Raw genomic sequence first — 22,930 nt, 5'->3', positions numbered from 1 at the left:
CATCACCAGCCAGTTGCAGTTTATCAAACCCTCGGCCCATCCTTGACGTCCCCTCACCTGTTCATTACCAGAATGACAGCATAAATGTCACAGCAGGTGCTAAGCAAGACAAATCAGAGTGTTCCCTTATGGTCTCAGACAGCGTTCGTCCTTGTAGCTTCACTTTGGCTGGTGGCGCTGGTTGAGTAACGTTTGCATTAAGGGAATTTGTTTGGTTGGTTAACAGGGTAGTGACGAAAGGCTTCGACACCACATGCTCCCTGCAGTCCCTCCAGCTGCCAGACACGGAAAACAAGAGAAGTCGACACCCAACCCCCTTCACCTTTTGACCTTTGGCACCTTGACTGTGAAAGGATTTGTGAGGTGAATCCTGTTTGATGGAGAAGCACTTTATCACCCCTGCTGTCACAATCTGTAAAGCATCGGTAAAGATGCTACTTATTAGTGACGTGAAATAAACTCCATATAAGAAATCTGTTTAGAAGAATATTGAGAAATCAGCTAATTAAAGTGCAGCTTTTGAACTCTTCGCCACTAATACAACACAACAGAATTCACCTTTACTTCATCATTTTCCTTGGAAAACCAGACATTTTTTTGTAGACTGGAATGACTGAAACAAATAGTCCTCTTCATTTATCTGGCACCCTTTTAAAATTCTATTTCTTTCCACCTCAGGTCACTGTGGGTCAAGCCGTTAAAAGGTCAAATGCGCTCACCATAATGACGGCATTTACACACTGGGTCAAAGATCATTTTACAAGTCCAGACAGCACTGGGTCCTGGTGTCTGACTTTATCCAGGTACAAGTACAAGAAGGTGCTGGCTACTAGTTCGGCTAATGAACATTCCCTTCGGTGGCAATGAAAACATGTGCTCCACTTAAATCTCTGAGACTCCACTTAAACATCATCTCTGACTGCGTACACTCATAGCCACACATGAACCACAGTTTTGACTTGAGGAAGCAATGGGAACCTTTACTTGTCACACATGACCAATTTTCAGTAGCTACAGCCTCTCTTTATTTTTGAAAAGCTGCAATTTAAAAACCATACATTGCATTAATGGTGTGTTTTATCAAAAAAAACAATAAATGTGAAAACCAGAAAAATTGGTTTTCATTTTAAAGTGCAGACAATCATGTGAGCGTGCACAGGAACAAGCAGGCACAATGTCTGGGCACATCCTAGATTTCCCAATGCTACCGACAATCCAAAATAAATGAGCAATCATCATCATCATCATCATCATCATTGGGAGGGGATATTCTATCTCATTTCCTGGCTTATACTAAGCCTTCAATTCTGTTATGAGGCAATAGGAGCAGATGGTCGTGCTTTAAGAAGGCACTAAACTGTGAAAGGAGACCATCACCCATGGGACACAAAAACACGGAGGTCATACACTCTCACTGGCAGCCGCCCTGATGGACTGTCAGCCATGACACTTGTAACCAAGTGTATATTGATAAACACAAAGAAATACCGCTATGATACTGTGTTAAGAAAATAACGTGAAGACCAGCATCTGACCTCTGACCTTAAAGAGTGTCATTGTTAGCCACAGCACTAATCTCTCCTGGTGATTTCTGGTTGCTTATAGTAACACTGTCTTTACATGCAGTTACATTTATAAGAAGGTGGTGCGTTTGATGGTAAAATTGTTACATATCCCCTCCAGATGTATTAAGACATATATACAAATAGTCTTGGAACAGTAATGTGTGTCTGATATGTTTCTTCCCACAAAGAAGTATAATTTCCACATTAAAAAATAATCCTTCTACCTCATTAAAATCCCAGAATCTATGAATATGCTAAGTGTGTTCATTTCTATAGTTTTCCTGCTAGACAAAAGATGTCTCCTGCTTCACTGTAAAGTCCATTCTCCGTGGATGGAAACAAGAAAAACATATTTTTGAGAGGATGGTAAGCAATGCTTTACTGGAAGAATAATCATCCTTGATTGGAATACAGCACTAAATGCACATAAATCTTGCTAAATAAAATATTTCCTAAGATGTGATGAAGTTATGTGACACATTTCTTTGGTCTTCAATACATAGCACTGTTTGTGTCACGAACAGAATATCAACAATGACCAATTATGTATTTTATTATTATGTGTGGACAAACAAATACTCAACGAAATTAAAAAAAAAAAAGACTTTTTTTTTATGAGTTATTAAGCTTGTCTGGCAAATTCGGCACACACAAAACAGAAATAAGGACATATTTGGATTAAAAACTACTTTTTTAGAACTTGCTGACCTGTTACAATCCTCACTCACATGGTAAATGGTGGCACACAATTAGCAACAAACGCTGGTAAAATATGCAAGTGGCGTTAGATGTTAAGAGTCTGCCTCACTCACCAGCCAAAGAAAACAATGGTAATCTAATCAGTGGCTGATTAAATTTAATTTAATTTGCACCCTGGTAATGGGTGTTATAGTGACTAAATGTGACTACTTTTAAAATCCAGCTGTTTTTGGTTAGAGAAAAACATGTAAGAAGTAAATATCTATCAGACTGATGGCCCTGAGGTAACATTAAAGTCCCCCTCCCGTCAGAAATCAGTGTTTCTCCTTGTTCCTACAGTGTGCTGTTTGAATGCTGTCTGTGCAGAGTTTGACTCTAGAAGGATGTTTTACACATTCATCTGCTGAAAGTAGAAAGTTTCTCTGTGCTCATTGAACATCAGATTTTAAGGGGCGGGGCCTACCAGCATGATTTGTGACATCACAAATAGTTAGGAAGTCAGTCCTGGTCCAGTATCAACTTGTACAGTGTGATGTAGAAACTTGAAGCCACCAGTGCACATCCACTGAGAATGGACTTTACAGTGAAGGAGGAGACATCTTGTGTCCAGCAGGGAAACTTTAGAAATCAACAACATTTGCATATTCAGAGATTCTGGAAGTTTTAATGAGGTAGAAGGAGGAGATTGATTTTTAAAGGATTTTATTTCAGAAATAAATGTTTTTGTGTGGAAAAAACCTACCAGACACACACTATTGTTCCAGTAGAGCTGTCTGGAGGGGGTCTTTAAGCTTGCTGCTTCCTCATTGTGTTGTTGAATTTTGACACTTTGTCAGCCCTCGTCAGTACTGGACATTCAGCTTTTATCACTTTGCATTAAGTTACAGCTAAATGCTGGTGACACCTTATTCTAAATACTGAACATTAGCGCTAGTGCCTTGGTGGAGACGACGCCGACGCCTAAAGGATGGGGATTGGATAAGTTAGCTAACTCCTGTGAAGCACTGTTTACCAGTTATTGCGCTTTAATGGGCTAACTTGGCGTTAGCTAGTGTGGCTAATAAAAGTTAATAAGCAAAAGCCTGAATGAAAACAAAGTGAGTAAGGGTTAAAGTATTCAGAAAATATGTTTAAAGTAAGAAGCTGTTCAAATGACGTTAGGACCTAGTTGATATTGCCATTCTCAAAACAGAAGCTCGGTCATAAAGGGGGGAAAAAAAGTGGGGAAATCATACGCAGTTCAAATTTTAAGTGAGATAAATATGAGCAAGAGTGTATGCGCCGAGTAGAGGCGGACTACACAGCCCACAGTGCCACTCACCTGGCCCCAGTGTACAACTCCTCAGTCACTGGCTCCAAACGCTGGTCTTCTCCTCGTTACTGCGAACTTTTCACCGCTTTCACTGAGTGTATCCAATTTGTCGGCAACCGCAGACACATTAGCCGAGACTGATAACGTTAATTCTCGAGGTTACGAGATCACAAATTCCACTGTCGTTCAGTCCAGACTTGCTAAATTTCCTCCCGGGCATCCAACTTTCACTAGTTCACACAGCTACCTAACGCCTTGGCGGGGAAAATGAGCGCAGTTATTCCATGCAGTAAAAAGTAATGCTTGGTTTTGTTTGTGAGCTCTGCTGGGTTTCACTCAGCAGGTTTCCTCTCCCACATGTAGCCGGTAAGTAGTGGTGGGAACGGTTCGGTGCTCTCCACAGGCGTAAAAAGGGGTTTGGCAAAGGGGGATATATCATGCTGCCTTCATGTGCCCCTCGTATTTTCTACAACCAATGTTGATAGTAGAGTAGGTACTCTTTTAGAAAAATAAGTCTCATTTGTGGTACTAAAATGAATAGACCATTGAATTAATCTTATTTTGAAACAGTGGTGCATAGATAGATAAATAAGGATAAAATAAATACAATACAAATACAACATGAGAGACTATACTCAGGTATAAAGGGTTACTGACTGTTATGGTTGGTAAACATGAGCATTTACGGAACATAATGTCATGTCATATTTAGGTTTTCACTGTGGTGTTGTTTATGTGTGCTGCAGCGTCCAATATTTCCTCCAGTGTGTGAAGGCAGCATTAGCTGCTGGAGAAATGACTGGTGCATGACAGACCCCTTCTGGCCAACTGGAGACATGCAGCCCATCCAGCTGTCATGGCTTGGTCCACAAAGTTTGTCACTTCACAGACCTCCATTTAAATGAACATGCTTAACAGCAATAACTTTATTTATTAAGAGAAACAACATTGATGACTGGTTTGGATGCTGAAAGCTATGATATAGATCAATGGATTTAAGTGTATTTGACATTATCTCTCTCAAGGATCCCTGGTGATGCACGCCCCCACTATAAAGACAACTTTTAAAATCAGGTTTCCCTGGCTCCTCCTAGTGCTCCTAATGACATTTGTAATACAGTAAACATTTCATCAACAGTCATTTCCTTGCTATATTCAAACAAGCACCAGTCTTCAGCTATATTGAAGCATGAAACAAGCATTCATTAAGCTGGTATGACTGAGGCTATAAATATTTCCTGTGCTCGATGATATTCAGAGTCCACTCCTCATCTGCCCCTCAGCTTACAGGGGACATGTTACGCTCTGAGACATCACACGCATATCAATGGGGACCACACAGAGATCACAAAACCCACTGCACACATTTACGAAGGGTCTCTCTCTCTCTCTCCCTCTTGTGTAACCAAGCCTTTTATCTCCCCTCTGTTAATTCTCCGGTAATAAGGACTGAAGCTAGATAAGCTACACTCACTTCAGAGACCACTCAGCTGCAACCCCAATCCACTCCTTAAAAACCCACCCCCCTAACAAGACAACAGTGGCATCTAATTTGCTGTTTGACAACTGTTTTGTCAGTTTGTTGAAAGAAATTATGAAATGTTAATCAATTTCACCAAAATGACACTATCTATTTGGTGGAAAAAATCTTCTTCTCAATTTGTTGTGGGGAAACAAACATATTGTAGTCCTTTTTTCCAAGACAAGAGCACCCAACTGAAATCTATAGTCCAGGAGAATCATGCCAGTTTTTTTCTTATGAAGTCTTCAGTGAGGTGCTGCTCCACCCGAGCCTCCAGAAAAGCTTCAGTGCTCCCTGGCATCGATTCTCTTCTTCGTCTGTGGAGCCCTGCTGGAGGGTGGAACAGCATTCTTCCAAAAGACAAGCCCTCTCTCAAGGATGGTGCCAGAGAGTGCTGTCTGACACACAGGTCCAAAAAGGTGTTTAGCTGGGTTGAGATCTGGTGGTACATGAGTCACATCATTTTCATCTTCATCAAACCATTCAGTTAGACCTTGTGCCTCGTGATTTTGACCAAACATCTTGCAAGTACATGACAGTTTTTATTAGGGCTGTGTATTGGCAGGAATCTGGCAATACGATACATATCACGATACAGGGGTTGCATCCAATATATTTGTGTGGATGTGTGTGCACGTTTCTCAGCACAGTCCTGTATTCAGAGAAGGGTGACACAGACGTGAGTTTGAAAAGTGGAAAAGCGGAGTGTGAATGAGCATGCCTGTCTTTTAGGAGCAACACACTGTATTCATGTCCCGTGAAAAACACTGAGCCATTCATCCCCTTCAGTTCACACACACATACACACACACAACTCTAGGTCTCGTCACCCTGAAAACCAATGCGGAGAGAGGAGCTTGGCGGGCTGGGCTGGGTTGGGGGATGGAGGCTTGGAGGCTGACTGGTTGGAAGCGATGGATGGCTGGGGGAGGTGTGGGTAGGAGTGGATCAGAGGGCAACTCCTCCAACACCCCAACAATAGTTTGGGAAAAAAGAGGCAACGTTTCTGAGAACATGGCCCAGAAATCCTCTAATAATGGGTTTTGAGATGTCTTGCTAACTATCAGAGGTTCATCTTATTTGTGTGCTTGTTAACATGTATCTCCAAAAGTGTAAATTAAGTTTGGTGGACCATCTGGTGACCTTGAGCAGACAGACAGAGCTCAGACAGTTAAAGACTGAACATGAGCTTCTTCACCAAGAAAGCTCAGCAGAGGATGTGTTTCCTGTAGGAAGCTGAGGAAGTTCAACCTGCCAAAGTCACTGAGGATACCGTCACTCAGTCTGTCCTCTACCTCCTCCAACCTCCATCACCATCTGGTACGCTGCTGCCACAGCCGAGGACAAGAAGGGCTGCAGCGTCTGAAGTGTCAAGCCAGGTTCCATAGCTCCACAGTGCCACTGTGTTGCTATTGTAAAACCCATAATATATTATCATAAGGCAAATTTCATCAAATCTTCACCAGATTAGATTAGCACAAAATTAAAAGGATACTAATTCGTCTGTTGATATCCCATATTGTTTTCCTTACTGGTTGCATGTCCCATTTGACCTACAACAACTCAATAAAGCAAAATGGTCATAAGTCATGAGTCTGCTTATGAACAATGTTTGATATAATATTCACAGGCCTGTTCCAAGATGGTCTGACTGGCTCCCTGTCCTAAGAGCAAATCAAACCGATTGAGGCTTTGTCTCATCAAGCTGCTCAATGTAAATCTTATATATACCATCACTTTATCACTGAACACCAGAATGGGGAAGTAAATCATTACTAGCAATAAATTACAGTAATAACATCATTACTAACAACAATCCAATTACATCCTTGGATTCATCTTTGTAATCGTGGAGGAAACTAGTTTGGAAGATGGAAACATTCAGCAGCTGGAAATGTTCCAATACTTTGATCTGAACAAACAACAAACTGGATTTTAATCGTTGTAAGTTTGAATTTTGGGGAGAAAGGATACAGTTACCAATTTTGTGGGGAGTAGCAGAAAAGTAATATAACTAGTAGTGTAACTAATACTGTGGGCAGGGAGTAATAAGTAAAGTAATTATATTACTTTTGAATAGAGTAATGAGTAACAAATAACCTTTTTTGAGTATCTAGCCCAACACTGCTCAACACCAAGGTTATTACAGTGAAATAAAACTAAACAAAAAAACTAAAACTGTGTGAAAAAAACATTTTAGTTAAATAGAAAATAAAAACTAAACTTCCGGAAACGATACTGGATTCAGATAAAAACCCAAACTAACATTGAGACAAATAAAAAGAAAACTAAAACTAAACATTTTTAAACAATAAACTGAAACTAAACTGAATTGAAAACAAAAATGAAAACCAAAATTAATGAAAAGCACAAAATGACTTTGCTAAGCACTTTAATCATTGCAGTTTCTCTTTAAGCTGCCATGTTGTCAGTTTCAATTGCATTGTCAAGTGTCTTTTTCATGTTTTAAGATGTTTCATTTCGGTAGCAATGGATTGAAGACAAATCTCCTCTCTGGGACAATAAAGTTGACTCTACAAGTCTTCCAGTGTTCCAGATAGAAGAGATTAATTTATTCAGCAGAGTTGGCCAGATAAATCAGTAAACTGCTTTTTAAATAGACCTTTCCACAGCATTACATTTGAAATCACAGGTGTAACTAACAGTCACAATGACAATAGTGGCTGCTATTAGACAAACAAATGTTTTGATCTATATCCAGATCCAGATGAACTCCAACTTTTTCCTACTATTATAATAATAAATATACAGGATTATGCTCCGGCAGACTTGTGTAGCCTTTCTATAAACACAGGAGTTAATTGTGTTGTGAATGTATTTCCCCACTGATTGCTTGATTCAGAAGTCTTGATGACATTATTGGATATAACAATGATCATATCCAATAATCAATGACACGTCAGAAAAAATAACCAAGATCAAAACACTTCGTTGACAAAACAATCCCACAATTCATCAATAGATGGAATAAGAGCTGCCATTGTCTAATGGCATTAATAAAGCTCAACTTATTTGCCAACATGACCACCACAAATGTTCTCAAACAAATACAATATACGCAAAATCTGTGTTTAGATCATTAGTGAGGTAGCCTACTAGGCTCATTAAAGGATAAGTTAAGGATAAGCCGAGCGGAACCTGTTTCATTGTTCATATAGACAATATTGACTATTGACTGAACAGATATCAACCTCTGGTGGTTGTGCTCTGACAATACCTGTATTGTCCAGTAGATGGCGAACCCGTACTATTTACATTTCCCCAGGCTGGCAAAGTCATGGCCCGCCCTACTCTGCATCTGATTGCCTCTTACTCGTTGCCCTTATTGGTTTGATTGGTTAGGGACCAGGTTAGGTTACCAATCAGAGGCAGAGTAGGGCGGGCCATGACTTCACCTCCCGTCAGTGCCATCCGTTCTCATATTATAGGAACATAAATGATAGCACCTGTTCCAGTTTGGCCCCCGCAGTGTTCACCTTTTCTTGAACCCAACTGATAGTTCAAAACCAACTAACGCTACAGGAAATGCGACACAGTTCGATGTCACCGTGCATACAGAGAGTGACAGTGCATGAGGAACTAACGCGAGTCTTATCATAACAATAGGCCTACTAATATAACTGAAATCAAATTATTAAGCATGGAAAACAAATAACTACCGAGCGAGCCGCCGTTAAAAATCAAAAAGAAGAATTACAATAACGTTAATGTATATTTTTCTTCCTGCGTACACGCGCGAGTCGACGTCGTACGTGCGCGCTTCCGTGAAGCAGTGACAAAGATGGCGGCCACCGCCGGATCAGGTAAGCCGACTTCGCCGACAGTTCAGACAGTATTTTTTTCGTTGATTTTGCTAATGAGATAAAATTCCCAACATGTCATATTAGCTGCATGATAGTAATACAATTCCCAGGAGCCCAGTTGCAGTGGACGTGTGACTCTAACTGGACTCTGTGTGACGGAAAATGCTGTCATTAACGCTGCTAGCTAACGTTAGCTCATTGGCTAGCTAGGCTGGCCCGCAGTGTTTGAGCAACACTCGGCCATCTGCAGCTACACTGGTGTACCATTATGAAGCCTGCCGCTCACAGAATAGGCTCCATTAGGATTAGGTCCACAGCACAGCTCACATCTGTGCGGGGGATTGATGGGTTAGTCTGTTCGGTATCAGATTAAAAGGTAGATACATTGTTTGATTAGAGCATTCCGGAAGAAATGATCAACTGAACTCCAGCTATGTTACTGACGCGGTGTGTGACAACGTGAAAACACTGTCTGCATATATATATACTGCTTATTTAATGGTCAAACGTCCTTAACGGCATGTTCAGTTAATAGTTGACTACAACCATGTAACTGCCTATAATAGGGAACTCCTTAAAAAGAGCTGCAACGTAATAGTTCCTCACCCTTGGCTAAAGCACTGTCAGTATGGATTGTTACAGATGTGTCTTTCTCAGGATAACCCTGTTGGCATAAATGAAGCCTTTTTATATATTGATGGACTCACAACAATTTGATAAAACCATATGATTAAACAAACATATTGTCATTATTTAACAGGTGTTACAATTGTGATATGATTCACAATTAGTAGGAATTATAATTTTTGCATCACAATTTACATTTTCATTGAAAAGACCAAAAGAAATCGTGATGTGACATTTGTTGTAGAAGAGAGAACAAGATTAGTAGACCTGGGCATCTCTGCAGCACTACAGTACTACATTATAATGCTGATTGACTTCATCCAAAATACTGCAGCTTCTGCAATGTGGATACTGTTTTGATGAATTGTGCAGCCTTACTATAATCCCAATTTAGTAGTTGTGACTATTTCACCTGCGTGGTCAGTGCAGACTTCTTCAGGGTGCCACAGCATGTGTGTTTGACCATCAAGGTGTTACAGCTATTCATAGGTTACCTCAAAGTGGTCTGTATATTTACAGTCAACTTTTCCAACTATGTTTCCAGAGACATGCTGGCATCTCAGACTCAGATGGTTAGTTTAACCCATGCTGTGAACTCTGTGAAAAGAAAAGTTCAGATCCATGGGTTCGGTGACAGCATGATCATCATCTGCATTTAAATAACTTGAGCCTTGTTTCAAAACGTCTAAAAGTTCCTTTTATCTTCCAGGCTTTTGCAGCTGCATTCATTGTTTACAGCTTTTTGCCAGCACTAAACACAGTTATTATTGTCAAGAAATAATTTCCGTGCAAGAACAGAAATACTGGAAATCAACCATACGTCCTGTATGGTTGATTTCCAGTATTTCTGAGGACCTTCCTTAGGTTACGCTTGAGGATCTAATTAGTCACATAAGGTGTGGCAGGATAGGAAGAGTCATAAGCTAGGTTTCAACAATGCACATTACTCATACATCACATCTAGACTCTACACGGAATAATAATAATATCAACAATTTAATTAAACTAATAAAGCTGAGCCATTTTAGTATGGGTAGGAGGTTGATAGATGTTATGTTTGAGCAGTAATCAATGACAGATATTACTAATTTAAAAATCTATTTTTAAATAGTAAGTTATACTGCAGACATACAGGTTTTTATTTGTTTTTTTAAACATACACTTTCCTTCAGCTTAACCTAGGCACTCACCTAAGTCTGTTCAGGGAAATGAGAGCGTGTGCTCTGATTGAATGTTCAATGTGCATGTGATCAGACAGAAGTCATTTAATCATCCCCTTTTCTGTGTGTGCATGAAGCCGTCGTGGTTCCCCGCAGCTTTCGGCTGCTGGAGGAGCTGGAAGAAGGCCAAAAGGGAGGCGGAGATGGTACAGTGAGCTGGGGCCTCGCAGATGACGATGACATGACGCTAACTCACTGGAATGGCATGATCATCGGCCCCGCCAAGGTGAGCTGCTAGTTCTGCTCTGACTCATTGATTGATTAAAAATACCAGAATATGGATTTGTGCAGCAGTTAGGTGAGGAGCTGCAGGCGATGGGCACCTTTTGCAGTTTGGGTGAACCTCCCGCAAGTCATCGATGTAAACAGCACCTTTTATTGTGCTGTTGCTCTCAGTACAGCAGGATGAGTTTATGTAGATTCTGTTGCAGTGCTCTAGAAGCTCTGAGGTGGAAGAGGCAGGTTTTCCTAAGAGCCGTCATTGTGGGTGGTTGTGCTTCCTTTGGTGGAACTTGCATGGTTCAGCATATCCTCTAGAGAGTTGAGATGATGCACTACTTCTTTGTGTGGTTTAGAAGTAAAGAGAAGTGCCTGCATGCATCAGCTGGCTTGTATTTTTGCAACATTTAAAGTGGCAGCCTTCTTCCTTTACCACTGCAGTACAGACACAGATAAAGATGTGGGTAGACTGGCTGCAATGGTAGGGTGTGAGTTCCCAAGGTGACTAGAGCGTGGCTGTTTCTAAGGAGCAGCATGTCGTTTTTAGTGTGCTCAGCCTTCTCTGTGCAGCTGCATTGAAACCCTAGTTCAAATCATCCTTCCTGTTCACACAGGTGCTGCAGTTGTCAGTGGGCCTGCCACAATAATTGTGGTATCAACCAATCATACAGTATATACGCTGTGTTAATATCAGTCAAGAATATTTTAATATTTTTTTCACATTCCAATTCCAGTGTCTGAATTCTTTACATTTAAAAGTTCATTCATCTCTGAAAGGGTGTGCTTGCACTTTAACAATTCTCCTTATATTAGTTATTATTTCAGGGACAATATGTGATTCAACAAAAGTAGTTATTGTGACAGGCCTTGTGACAATTGTCAGCACTACCGGTAACTAACTGACTGTTGTGAACAGACACATAACCTACAAACTGAGCTGAGGTGCTGTGATCAGAGCTGAGATTGATTTGAATTTCTTTTGTTTATTTGGTAGGGACAAAGCATATTAATAAACATCAATATAAAGATATAAACCAGAGTCAGAGTTAGCAAGAATGCTAATTTACATCTGTAAGTCCCAGCTGACAGAAATAGAAAGATTCAAATGACAATATACAGATGTACATATAGAATATACATGTAGAAAGAGACAGAATACGTTATGTGGAGTTAAACTCAGTGTGGTTATGTCTTTGTATCTCTTGCCCTTACACACTCCCTCCACTAACAGTTGGTCATTACTAAGACGTCCTCGCTTTCTGAACCGTTGTCCTTCTGTGTTCCAAACACTTAGATTATCAGCAGTTAAACTTTGCTCTGTTGTAATCAAACTGTGGATGGTGATTTTCTGTAATGTGGTTAAAAGCTTCAGAACAAGCAGGTAAGGAGACCTTGACTGCAACTTAACTGCTGTTCCAAGGTCAAGAATGCACTGTCAAACTCAATTAACAATTGTGGGTCATCGATTGACACCACACACTAAGACTGCCCGATAAGGTAAAACACAATCACATTGCATTTATTTAAGCAGATATTAGATTGCCATATGATTTAACATATTAGTGGGAGTGGTACTTTTTGCATCACAATTTTCTTTTTTATTCTCCAAAAAAGATGATGTGACGTTTGTTGTCTGTACCAAACCAACATGTTTTCTTACATCTGGAGAACAGGATTTGTAGGCATCTCATCTCTGCAGAACTACATTACTTTATTATAATGCTAATTCTAATAATTGTCAAACACGTTACCTTTATCAAAAATGGCAGCTTCTCCCATTTGCATATTGCACTTGGCCATACTGTGATTTAGGTTAACCGTGCAGCCCTACTACACAACATTACATTTGACTCTCACTCTATAAGCTAAGCCATCATCCTTTCTTTAACTGCAGACTGTCTATGAAGGCCGGATATACAGTCTGAAAATAGAATGTGGACTCAGATACCCCGAGCATCCCCCTCTTGTCCGCTTTGTGAACAAGATCAACCTGAGCGGTGTACACAATTCAAATGGTGTGGTGAGTATTCAGATTTCACATTTTCCTGTTTCATATTCATTTCAAGTGTTTATTGGTATGTTGTGGACTGAATTAGACCAATGTGTATGCATCATTTACCAGAAACTACTCTGCTCCCAGTAGCAGCTGCTGCTGCCAGTTTAATATAAGACTTCACTAATGCTTCTCAGTGGTAGCTCTTAGTAGTAAGTTGGTAGAGAGTTATTGACCTCCCTGCTCACGTTAGAGACACTGTGATGTAGTAACTGTTCTACTCAACAGGTTGCATGTTGGCACAGAGTTTAATATGAGGAAACGACTGCTTCACTAGTAGCTTGCTTCAGCTTCATAGTTCATGTAGCCTAGAATGTGTTGTTTTGTATATAAAAATGAAGAATTAGTAAACCCTTTGCTGTACAGAATGTCTGTTTATGTAACGCTAACAGATCCTGCACTTTGTACATTTAAACAATTTATACAGACTAATCCACTGAATGAAATACCAAACAAATCAAAGTACTTTAATTGAACTGCTGTGGTTGTGCTCTGGATCAAACAAGCCATAACGTGCTTACATTTAGATTTGGTCTCAAATTTAGATTTTGAAAGCTATTATTAAGTGATTGGATTAAGGAAGTTCAGTTGGGCTTTTAAATGTGATTTGGGGAAACATTTGTATTGATCATACTGTAACAACTACAAAACAAAACGGACATGGAACCAATACTGATTTTCATTTATATCCTACGTTCTTTTTGCCAGTGTGGATGTAAAATAGGTCTTAAATGGTGAAACCTGGTGAAACCTGCTGAAACCCTGCAGTAAAGAGAAAGCTCTTAGTGCTGGGTATCCCACAGTGTTTGAATAAGATTCAGGGGCCATATTTACAAAGTATCTCATCTGACCACTCGGGCTCCTCCTGAATGGTTGCAAGGGTTCCTAGCTTATAACTTTTTCACAAAGCAGCAACTTTTAGAAAGGAAGTAAAGGAGCTGAGAGAATGGGTGGAGTTGACCCTGTTACTATTTAAAGACCATGAATGATTTTAGTCCCTGTGTCTGTAGCTCTGGGTGACTGTTAAATAAAATATTCATCCATGCACAGTTAGTGCCACAAACCTTCATATATCAAACAAAAGTAGTTTTTTTCCAATTCACCAAACATTTAATGTATACTTTATGAACAAATGGGGTGTGAAGGAGCACTTTTTGGTTTGATGGAGTAGTACAGAGTTTAACTGTTGGGGAGTTGTTTGGATCCTTATTAACCCCCAGCACCAGGAGTATGCCTTTTTCTTTGATTTATATAATACCCTGTTCCCCATCCATTCAGTCAGCCATTGTTTGTAATCTGATGCCTCAGTCTTGAGCCAGTTTTTTTCTTTAATCTTGACAAAGTACTGGTCTCTTCCATGCACAGAATATGCTTCATATTTTTCCAAAACACTGATCAACCAGATGCATTACCTGCAGCAGCTGACTGATAGTAAGCCGGTCTCAGTGACTGAAGAATGCGCTGGTCCTCCTCATTTTCTGTTTTTATTCTCAAAACAGAAACAGAAAATGGCTTATTTGCTGATTTTTGTTTTCCCATTTAAAGTGAAAATCGTTGGTCGTAAAGTACCTTGACCTGTAACGTTAGCTAGCTCAAAAATGCACCCTGTAGTTCGGTAGAAAGAATATATTTCCTACATGAAACTGCTCACAACAAGGTCAATGGCCCAATTCTTGTGTTTTGACTGCTTTAGCCTCAAAACTGCATTCCACATATTGAACCTTATTGCCATGCTGCACAATAGGTTTCTCATTGAGGCCATATGAAAAGTTCTCTCTCCTCCTCTCCTCTCAGGTGGACATAAAGGCGGTGACGGCGCTGTCCAGGTGGAAAAACTCCTACAACATCCGGATGGTGCTGCAGGAGCTCAGACAGCACATGATGATGAAAGAGAACAACAGGCTCTCCCAGCCGCCCGAAGGCCAGGTGTACAGCAACTGAGGCCCCTGCTGCTGTCCCTCCCTGTCATCTACACACACACACACACACACACACACACACACACACACACACACACACACACACACACACACACACACACACATACAGCATACTCAACACTTAACACTGACTCAACCACTTAAAAACCACACAACCATCATGTAATCCAAGACTCTCGACTCCCACTTCCTTCCTCGGGAGCCTCCCATTGGACAGAGGGAGGGATGCGCAGGTGACCTCCTCACCCAGTGCCCAGTCATCCATTTAAGTTGATGGTGCAGACCAAACAAGAATACTGTACATCTTACTAATGTTATTTTTTATTATCTTTGTGTAAAATAACAAATGACCTGATTGAGTGTACCAATTATGTGTGTGTGCGCTGGAATGTTCCCAAGAGTTGGCAGTCCCTGTTAACGTGGTGATGGATTGGAATCAACTCACCACTCAACAAATATACTTCTGTAACCCCGACTGAAAATGTTGGGATCATCGAGTTGTTTTTTTAGGCAGACATGAGAATCTTGCAGTACTCTGAAACATTCCCCTCACAGAGAATAAAAAAAGTACCTTAAATAACGCTTGGCTTGGTTTCCCGGACCACATTAGATTACTTCCACAATCCCGACGATGTGAATTTGACGGGCCTTCCTTATAAACGAGTGCATGTCCGGTACACGGGAATAAACTGCTACTAGACATTCAGCGATGTATGTATCAACAGGGCACTACTGGCTCATCACTCATGTTCTCAGACTTGTCTTCTGTGTGCCATATGGTTCATAGCGCTTTGTGATAGTGATTGATTATTAGCAGCCAGTGGGAGGGGGTGGGGGGTGGGGAGAGAGGGACGGGGGTCCTTGTGCTTTCTCTCTTCAGAGAACATAGTTTGTGTGCTTAGCACCTTTCAGGATCACCACTGTACTGTGGCCTGTGCAGAGCAGGAGGAGCTGTGATTTTTTGTTCGTATGCTGTTTTTGGGTCCATGTTTTGGTTTCTTTAGTGTCTGGGCTGACCTGTGTATACTCCATGGAGTCGTCTCTTCTCTCATGCAGTGAACGCCCACTGAACGCAATGTACGGCTTTGGATGTTTATTTTATAACGGGTTGAATCTAATCAGGGTGATGGTGACCTGTTGCATGGTTTTATTTGAATTAAACGTTATTACTTTTGCACGCCTTTGTGTCATGATTTGTCATGTGGTCTAGCAATACAACTAACTCCTGAAAACTGCTGACTTTTTACAGTAGACTTGTCACTGAGTCATTTATAACTTACAAACACCAACATTTTAATACCTTGTATTCAGCAAAATATTGCTACAAAAACTTTGTCAGTGGTTAGATTTAAGATGTTCTGAATAGGTGTTCCAATACAAACGCACTGACTTAGTCTTGTTGACGTTCCAGTATATGCACCATTGCCTCTTCATGATTGTTGTGTTGTTAGAATTGACCAAACTGACAAAAACAATTTTTTTGTGAGTACACAATATCGTTTTTGTTTATTTTAGTATATAGTTTATAGTCTAGTTTTGATTTTTAACAGACTGTAGATTTTGTCCCCCGACACTGACATTGGAAACAGATGAGGGGAACGGTGTAATGGCCACAATGAACAGGAGCAATGATTACAGAGAGCAAAAACCTGTTTCACTGTTCATATGGGTACCTAACTACAGCTTTACAACAGACTTTAGAAAGTGTGAACATATCCTCTAAACCAGTGGTTCCCAACCTGGGGGGCCAGGAAAAGAAGCCTATTTAGTATGTGTGATTGTTTAAAATTAAAAACTACATAATACAGACAGAGAATTGTATAAAAGTTCTTAAAAATATAAGAAAAAGTCATCTGTGATCAGTATTCACTAGAAATAATGTGCTCAGAATTCCTCCAAAGCCCTAATTTTACACAAAATTCCTGCAGTTAGCGTGTTCACTGTTTATAGTTTATTACAGTTATGGTTATTCATTGAATATAATATGAAGTATCCATAAAATATGTATATGTGTAATATACCCTATATTAGATTACTCAGTGATAGAAAAGGGGTCCTGTAAGGAGAAAGGTTGGGAACCACTGCTTTAAACGTACTGCAAGGAGTTTTAACTGGTTATGAAACAGTTTAATACTGATGCCTCTATATGAGCTATATGAACAAACAAGACCATCAGAGAGAAGATAATGAATAATATTTACACATTTTAGTATATTTAGTATATTAGCATTTACACAAATTTGACTCTAAAAACAGACTGACAGAAAGAATGGTCAAAATTGAAGCAGCAGGGCGAAATTTCCTCACTTTAATTTTGTAGGTCTAAAAAACACTGGATCCTACACTTCCCATAATGCAATCAACAGCATAATAGACATTTTTTATCTGACCGGTTTGAATCTTCACATATCTGTATTGCGATCTAACTGTTTCGTGATATATCTTTACATTCCTACTGGCTTTTGATTCTGATGAGTTCTTTTCTCAGATATGACCATTATAGGGCATTATGCTGTTAATAGACTGAGTTCACAATGGCAACTGTCAGTACACTTTATATACAGAATGATGAATCCAACAAACAGAAAACATAATGCCCGCTATGCAAATGTACTCTGTGTTATTCTGCATCAATAATGTGCTGTTGTGGAAACCCAAACCATACCAGAGTGTCAACATTTAGTCAATTTGTCATCTGGGCAGTGCTGTTAGCAATAATCCCACATGCTGTTTTTGCCTCTTCTTTCAGTTTCTATATTAAACTTACATGTCTTGTAAACTGTGGTGCAGTGTATACACAGGTATACCCTCTCATTTTTCAGTCGGCATTGGGTATACCCACTTATAAATCCCCTCTGATGCTCATCATTCAGTAGTGTTCTGCGGGTTGAATTTTTATCTTCCTAGGATGGCAAAGGCATAATAGTTGTCCAGTTTAATTGTCCAGTTTGGACTGGAGAAAGTGGATGCAGTGAAGAATAAGGAAGACTTGACTCAAAATGCCTGTGGGCCGGTATTGATTCTTCTGTGGCCAATGATCCTTAATCCTGGAGTCAAGCAGCAGAAGTTAAATGACATTGTGCAAAAAATAATAATACTGGACAATTTTTGGTGAGCTAAATATATAAGAGTAAGACTACTCTTATATATTTAGAAATTTGTCACTGTTTATCCTCCCTTGCGGGAAAAAATTGGGGAATAAATTAAGAGTATATACCCACTACTTCAGGCACCACTACACCACTGCTTGTATAGGTTTCTGCATTTTGCACTTTGATTCATGTTACAGGCGTAAGTGAGAGAAACCAGCAGAATAATACAGTCTCATCCATCACACTTGGAGAGGGATCAGTGGTAAAAGTAAGCTGTGGAGCTTAGCTAGAGGCCGGTGTACCCAGCACACGGCACTTCTCGTCCGTCTTGCTGGGCTGACAGCAAGATGCTTCTCTAAGCGCAACCAGACGCAGCATCCCCATTCAACAGCTGTTGTTGCTTCTATTTGCATCTCTCTGCTGCAGGGAAACAGGACAAAGAGTGGCACGTGACCTGAGCTTGGGGGGGAAAAGATTGGTGAATCAATCACAGTGGGTGATACAGCTGGGTGCCCTTCACTCCCTTACATACCCCTTAAGGACTTCCCAGGAGAGACAATGAGCTAGATGAGACGCTGTATACGACTAAACAAACTCCTGAATGCTCAGAGAGGCAAAAGAATTCGTCTGATCTTATTGATTATAAAATGAGTTAAATATGTGGATTTGGCTCAAGAGCAAAAGAGAAATGCTTGGTAAGAGTTAGACTGACACCATTAGCCTATAAAAAACAGATTTAATGAAATGATTGAGCTACGATAATGACAAGAATCCAAAAACTTTTAAATTAAAATGATCTTTTTATCATTGTTTGTTAGATTAATGTGACTGCGACCATATCAAAAGTGAACCCTGTCAGAGTTCCACATCCAGTCCTCCTAACAGCCCTAATGTCAGCTAGACAGCTTGGTCAGTGTGTGTGGGTGGGATAGGCAAAAAGAAATGGACAGGCCCTCAATCACTCTAATCTTATCTGCTGTAATGGACAAGCTTTCCATCAGCCCAACTGTATCAGAGAGTGAAAGAGAACAACATGGTGTGCCACTCAATCAGCATAACTGTATGTGAACAGCCTGGGTCTGTGTACAAACAACTAATGAGTTGATTCATAAAAGCTAAGAAACCAGTGGTTCCCTTCTGTCCTCGGACAAACCACCTATAGCTTTTATTGAGTTACATTACAATTTAGGAGTATTCAAAGAGACTCACTGAGCAATCTGCAGAAAAATTACATTAATCATTTCACCACAGGAGAATTGCACAGGCAATAAAGGAATTAACCACCCAAAATTATTTGATGCTGTCAAAAATAAGGACTCCCTCAAGTCCCAAAAGACTGTTGAAAAAAGTTGAACAAGATCCAGGAGTGTGCCTAACAGTTCTGTATGAACCCTGGTTCCCTTTGGAATAACAACCTCTTAACACATATACATTTGCAGGGATGTTCCCACAATATAATATTGTGTTTCCTCAAAATAACAACTTTGTTAAAGATATACGTGTGTGTACAGATGTACGTCCAGGGGTCTTGTTCCCAAAATATAATATCTTGTTTCCTCAGAATAAAAACCTGTTTTCACATACAGTACACTTCTAAATTGAGCTTCTTTCAGGAAAACAACCTGTTTACACACACACACACACACACACACACACACACACACACACACACACACACACAAACTATATATATATATGTTTATGGATCTTTAGCCCCATTATATAATATCTTTATCTCCCTTAGGACAACATCATGATTATACAGAGACACTGTGTGGAGATCTTGTTCCCACAAGTCAGCATTACATTGAAAATACCATATATAAGGACTCGTGTCACTGTAAAAAATTGCTCATGTATCCTGTATTTCTTGACCAGTATTTCATGATGACTGTGGATGTAACGGACATAAAGCTTTTCTGTGCCACCATTTTGCACCAGCAACAGTTCAATCATGAGTCAGAGAGAAGCCATAATGAGGAGGAAGCTATACCAGTTTTGCGACATGAATAGAATGCAATGCAAGCACAAGACAAGTTTAATTTCATTTTTTCCCCCTCGGCCGGTCTCTACACCTGTGACCGTGAACAACAAGATCAGATCCATTCTGTAGATAATGTATGAAATCAGCTGAGTGAAACAGAAGAAGACCAGAAAGTGAAACTGTATAAGAGGATCTGAGAGAATCTATCTTTCCATTTTAGGCTCTGACCTTTACTTTAAGCATTGTCATTTTTAGTGAATGGACCAAACTCGGTGCTGCACTTATCGTAAGAGCTTCACATGAATGCTTAAAATGTCAAACGAATCATACCTGTGTGTTTGGCATTGCCCAACTTTTGCCTCCAACATCCCTGATTATCATATGAAAATCTGCATTCTCACACCATCTTGATAATTAACTCCATTGGCCGGATTGCACTCCATTTGTTACATTCACATGTAAAGCACAATAGGGGGTGGGGGGTGGGGTGGGGGGGGGGGAGTGTAGACCAGTTGTGGGAGGTGTCAGATGGTCGCTGACACACACACTCCCACATCCATTCTCCTGCACGACCCGGTGTGTGTTCAGGACTGAACAGAGCAGTGTGGAGGTGCCCATCTGCTCACGGGGTCAATACCACTTTCTCCTCTCTCTTTCCCACACACACACACACACACACACACACACACACACACACACACACACACACACAATGCCGAGCGTGCCAATTAGCTAAATGAGACAGACTTTTTTCCTCAGTGTTGATTTGCATTTTTTATGGTGAGCACACGGTTTAATATTCACATTAATGGGCTAAAATAAATAAAATGCTGCTTTTAAATTAAACGGACAGAACTGATGTACAGAGATTCATACACTATGGGCCACTGGGACTGTACAATTTAGCCTCATTTATGTTCCTCATTTGTTGTTGAATGCAATATATATCTAATATGGCTTATATTTAATTTTCAGCTCATATTTAGGCTATGACTGTTGGTTTTTTCTTTGACTTTTGAAACACTTGGAACATTTAAAATTAAAGAAAGATCTCCATGGGGGAAAATGCTACAAAAGTTAGCTGTCTGGTGCAGGTGTGTTTCCTCTCAAATCCTCCAGTAACACCGGTTTAACTGTAAATGTCAGTGGACTGACAGGCTGCTAACCCAGCCTGACCAGCTCAGCTGATGACGGTTTCATTCAAGACTTAACTATTTCTTCTCTGCTGTTGAACACCATGAACACAAAACTGCAAAACAAATCTGAACTAACACAAGACAGCAGCACAGAGTTGGGAATGTAATCAGTGCTAGCTCATAAGAATAACTGTCAGCTGAAATCAGTGACTTAATTTAATAGTAGTACTGTAGTTTTATGTCATCTGAGATGTGTTCACATCAAATGTGAAGAATGATGTGTTATGCAGTCGTGTTACTGTGTAGCAGTGTACTTTACTTTCTCATATCCTGATAAAATCTGTTCAGACCAGTGTTACAGCACTTTTGAGATAAACAGCATTCTTGAACACAACCTGTAGGACGCTCAGTTGATTTATTGCTCAGATTTGATTTCTTTGTTTTGCTGTTAATTTTTTTTTTTTTTTAATGTGGCCCATAACAGATTCCAGTGTGAACAGGCCACGGTCCTGAAGAGACCCCACATGAGAAATGGCAGTCTAGAGTGACATAAAAGTCACATGAACTCTGATATGACTGCTAACATTACAAACATTTGGTCAACATATGAAAGTGGCCCTTAAAAAGATCAGATTCATGTGATTTGTGCTGTCCACACTGTCATGAAAAAACAGATTGTACCTGCAGTGTGTATGTAGTCAGTAAAGAAACAACAAAAAAGATTTTGCATAATGACACCAGCCACCATTAAATAAAATAATGTAATGAGAAAAGATATGCTGGTACTGTGTAATACAGAGATTAATGTCATAAGATATAATATAACAAGAAAGATTTCTTATAACAAAAAGAAAACAAAAAAGTGTCCTGTTAAAATATAATCATATTATATATTATAATATGATGTGGAAATGTTGTTATAATGAGAAATTGTAGCAAGTATTTTTTATCTGTACAACATCTGCACAGTTAATGTACTAGGTAATAATATAATCTGTGGCCAGCTGTTAAAATAGACCTTTCTTGTAATAAATTCACTAGCCATGTGGATAATGTTGCTGTTAGTTGGTCACACTCACCACATATACAGTCTCTCTCTATATAAAGGCTTTTTACTGACAAATCTATTTCCTATAATATTTGATTATTGCGGCATTAATGCAGGTAGCCTGATTGAAATCCACAGTATTACTGTGTAAATGTAAGTTAAGAGTTAGCCAATAAAAATTATTTATAGCATGAAATCTATATCACCCCATGTTACTTTGGTGTGTAAATTCATGCCTTAGCAAATGGGCCATTTTCAATCACCTGAAGCTTTTTACACACATCAACAAGTGATCTTGATCATCTATCAGTTGTGTCTCACTGCGACCCCCACTAGCGGTGGCCTAACCTTTGTGGGGCGTCGCAAGGCCTTCTTGATTTTAAAGCAAAAAGTACTTTTACAATAAAGTAAATTGTCTAATTGAACAATGGCCAAGCGTCAGGGACAAAAAGACCCTGTAGTTGTCAAAAAAGAAGCCTATTTAGTCTGTATGCTTGTTAAAAATTATTAAAAAAAACAAAAACATAATACAGACAGAGAATTGTATAAAAAGTTCCCTAAACAGGAAATAATCTGCTCAAAATTCCTTCAAATCATTCACACAAATATCCTGCGGTTATTGACTTCCCTGTTTGGGCTCATTTTACAGTTTTGAATATAATATGAAATATCCATAAAATATGTCACAT

At 39.7% G+C, this 22,930-nt stretch overlaps 2 protein-coding genes across 4 annotated transcripts in view; one reads left to right on the top strand and one right to left on the bottom strand.

Annotated features, from left to right (window-relative positions):
• Window positions 1-3,985, bottom strand: part of plxnb1b (plexin b1b) — a 108,926-nt gene extending 104,941 nt beyond the window's left edge. Inside the window, exon 1 of one of the 2 annotated variants that reach the window (XM_051414891.1) lies at window positions 3,586-3,985. The gene's annotated coding sequence lies outside the window, so the exon portion shown is untranslated. The remainder of the gene's footprint in view (window positions 1-3,585) is intronic. The other variant, XM_051414892.1, reaches the window with a different exon arrangement.
• A 4,611-nt stretch (window positions 3,986-8,596) lies between these two features.
• On the top strand, window positions 8,597-16,158 carry ube2v1 (ubiquitin-conjugating enzyme E2 variant 1). Of its 2 annotated transcripts, XM_051415073.1 has the most exons (5): window positions 8,597-8,922; window positions 10,847-10,995; window positions 12,883-13,008; window positions 14,836-15,010; window positions 15,043-16,158. In XM_051415073.1, exons 1-4 carry the CDS (start codon window positions 8,901-8,903, stop codon window positions 14,980-14,982), a joined length of 444 nt encoding a protein of 147 aa, XP_051271033.1. In that variant the 5' UTR covers window positions 8,597-8,900; the 3' UTR covers window positions 14,983-15,010; window positions 15,043-16,158. The 2 variants fall into 2 exon arrangements, with proteins under 2 accessions (XP_051271033.1, XP_051271032.1); XM_051415072.1 differs by having other exon boundaries at window positions 8,600-8,922; window positions 14,836-16,158.
• The last annotated feature ends 6,772 nt before the right edge of the window (window positions 16,159-22,930 follow it).

The sequence above is a fragment of the Dicentrarchus labrax genome, unplaced genomic scaffold (assembly GCF_905237075.1).
Source record: "Dicentrarchus labrax unplaced genomic scaffold, dlabrax2021, whole genome shotgun sequence".
NCBI lineage: Eukaryota > Metazoa > Chordata > Actinopteri > Moronidae > Dicentrarchus > Dicentrarchus labrax.
The sequence above is the reverse complement of the archived record's forward strand: the minus strand, read 5'-3'. Positions and strand labels throughout refer to the sequence as shown.

What these genes read in the sequence shown, in the direction of transcription:
- ube2v1 (XM_051415073.1), top strand. Translation starts at nt 8,901, where the DNA reads ATGGCGGCCACCGCCGGATCAG. An exon ending in GGCGGCCACCGCCGGATCAG is followed by an intron (nt 8,923 to 10,846) that starts GTAAGCCGACTT and finishes GTGTGCATGAAG; the next exon opens with CCGTCGTGGTTCCCCGCAGC. An exon ending in TGATCATCGGCCCCGCCAAG is followed by an intron (nt 10,996 to 12,882) that starts GTGAGCTGCTAG and finishes CTTTAACTGCAG; the next exon opens with ACTGTCTATGAAGGCCGGAT.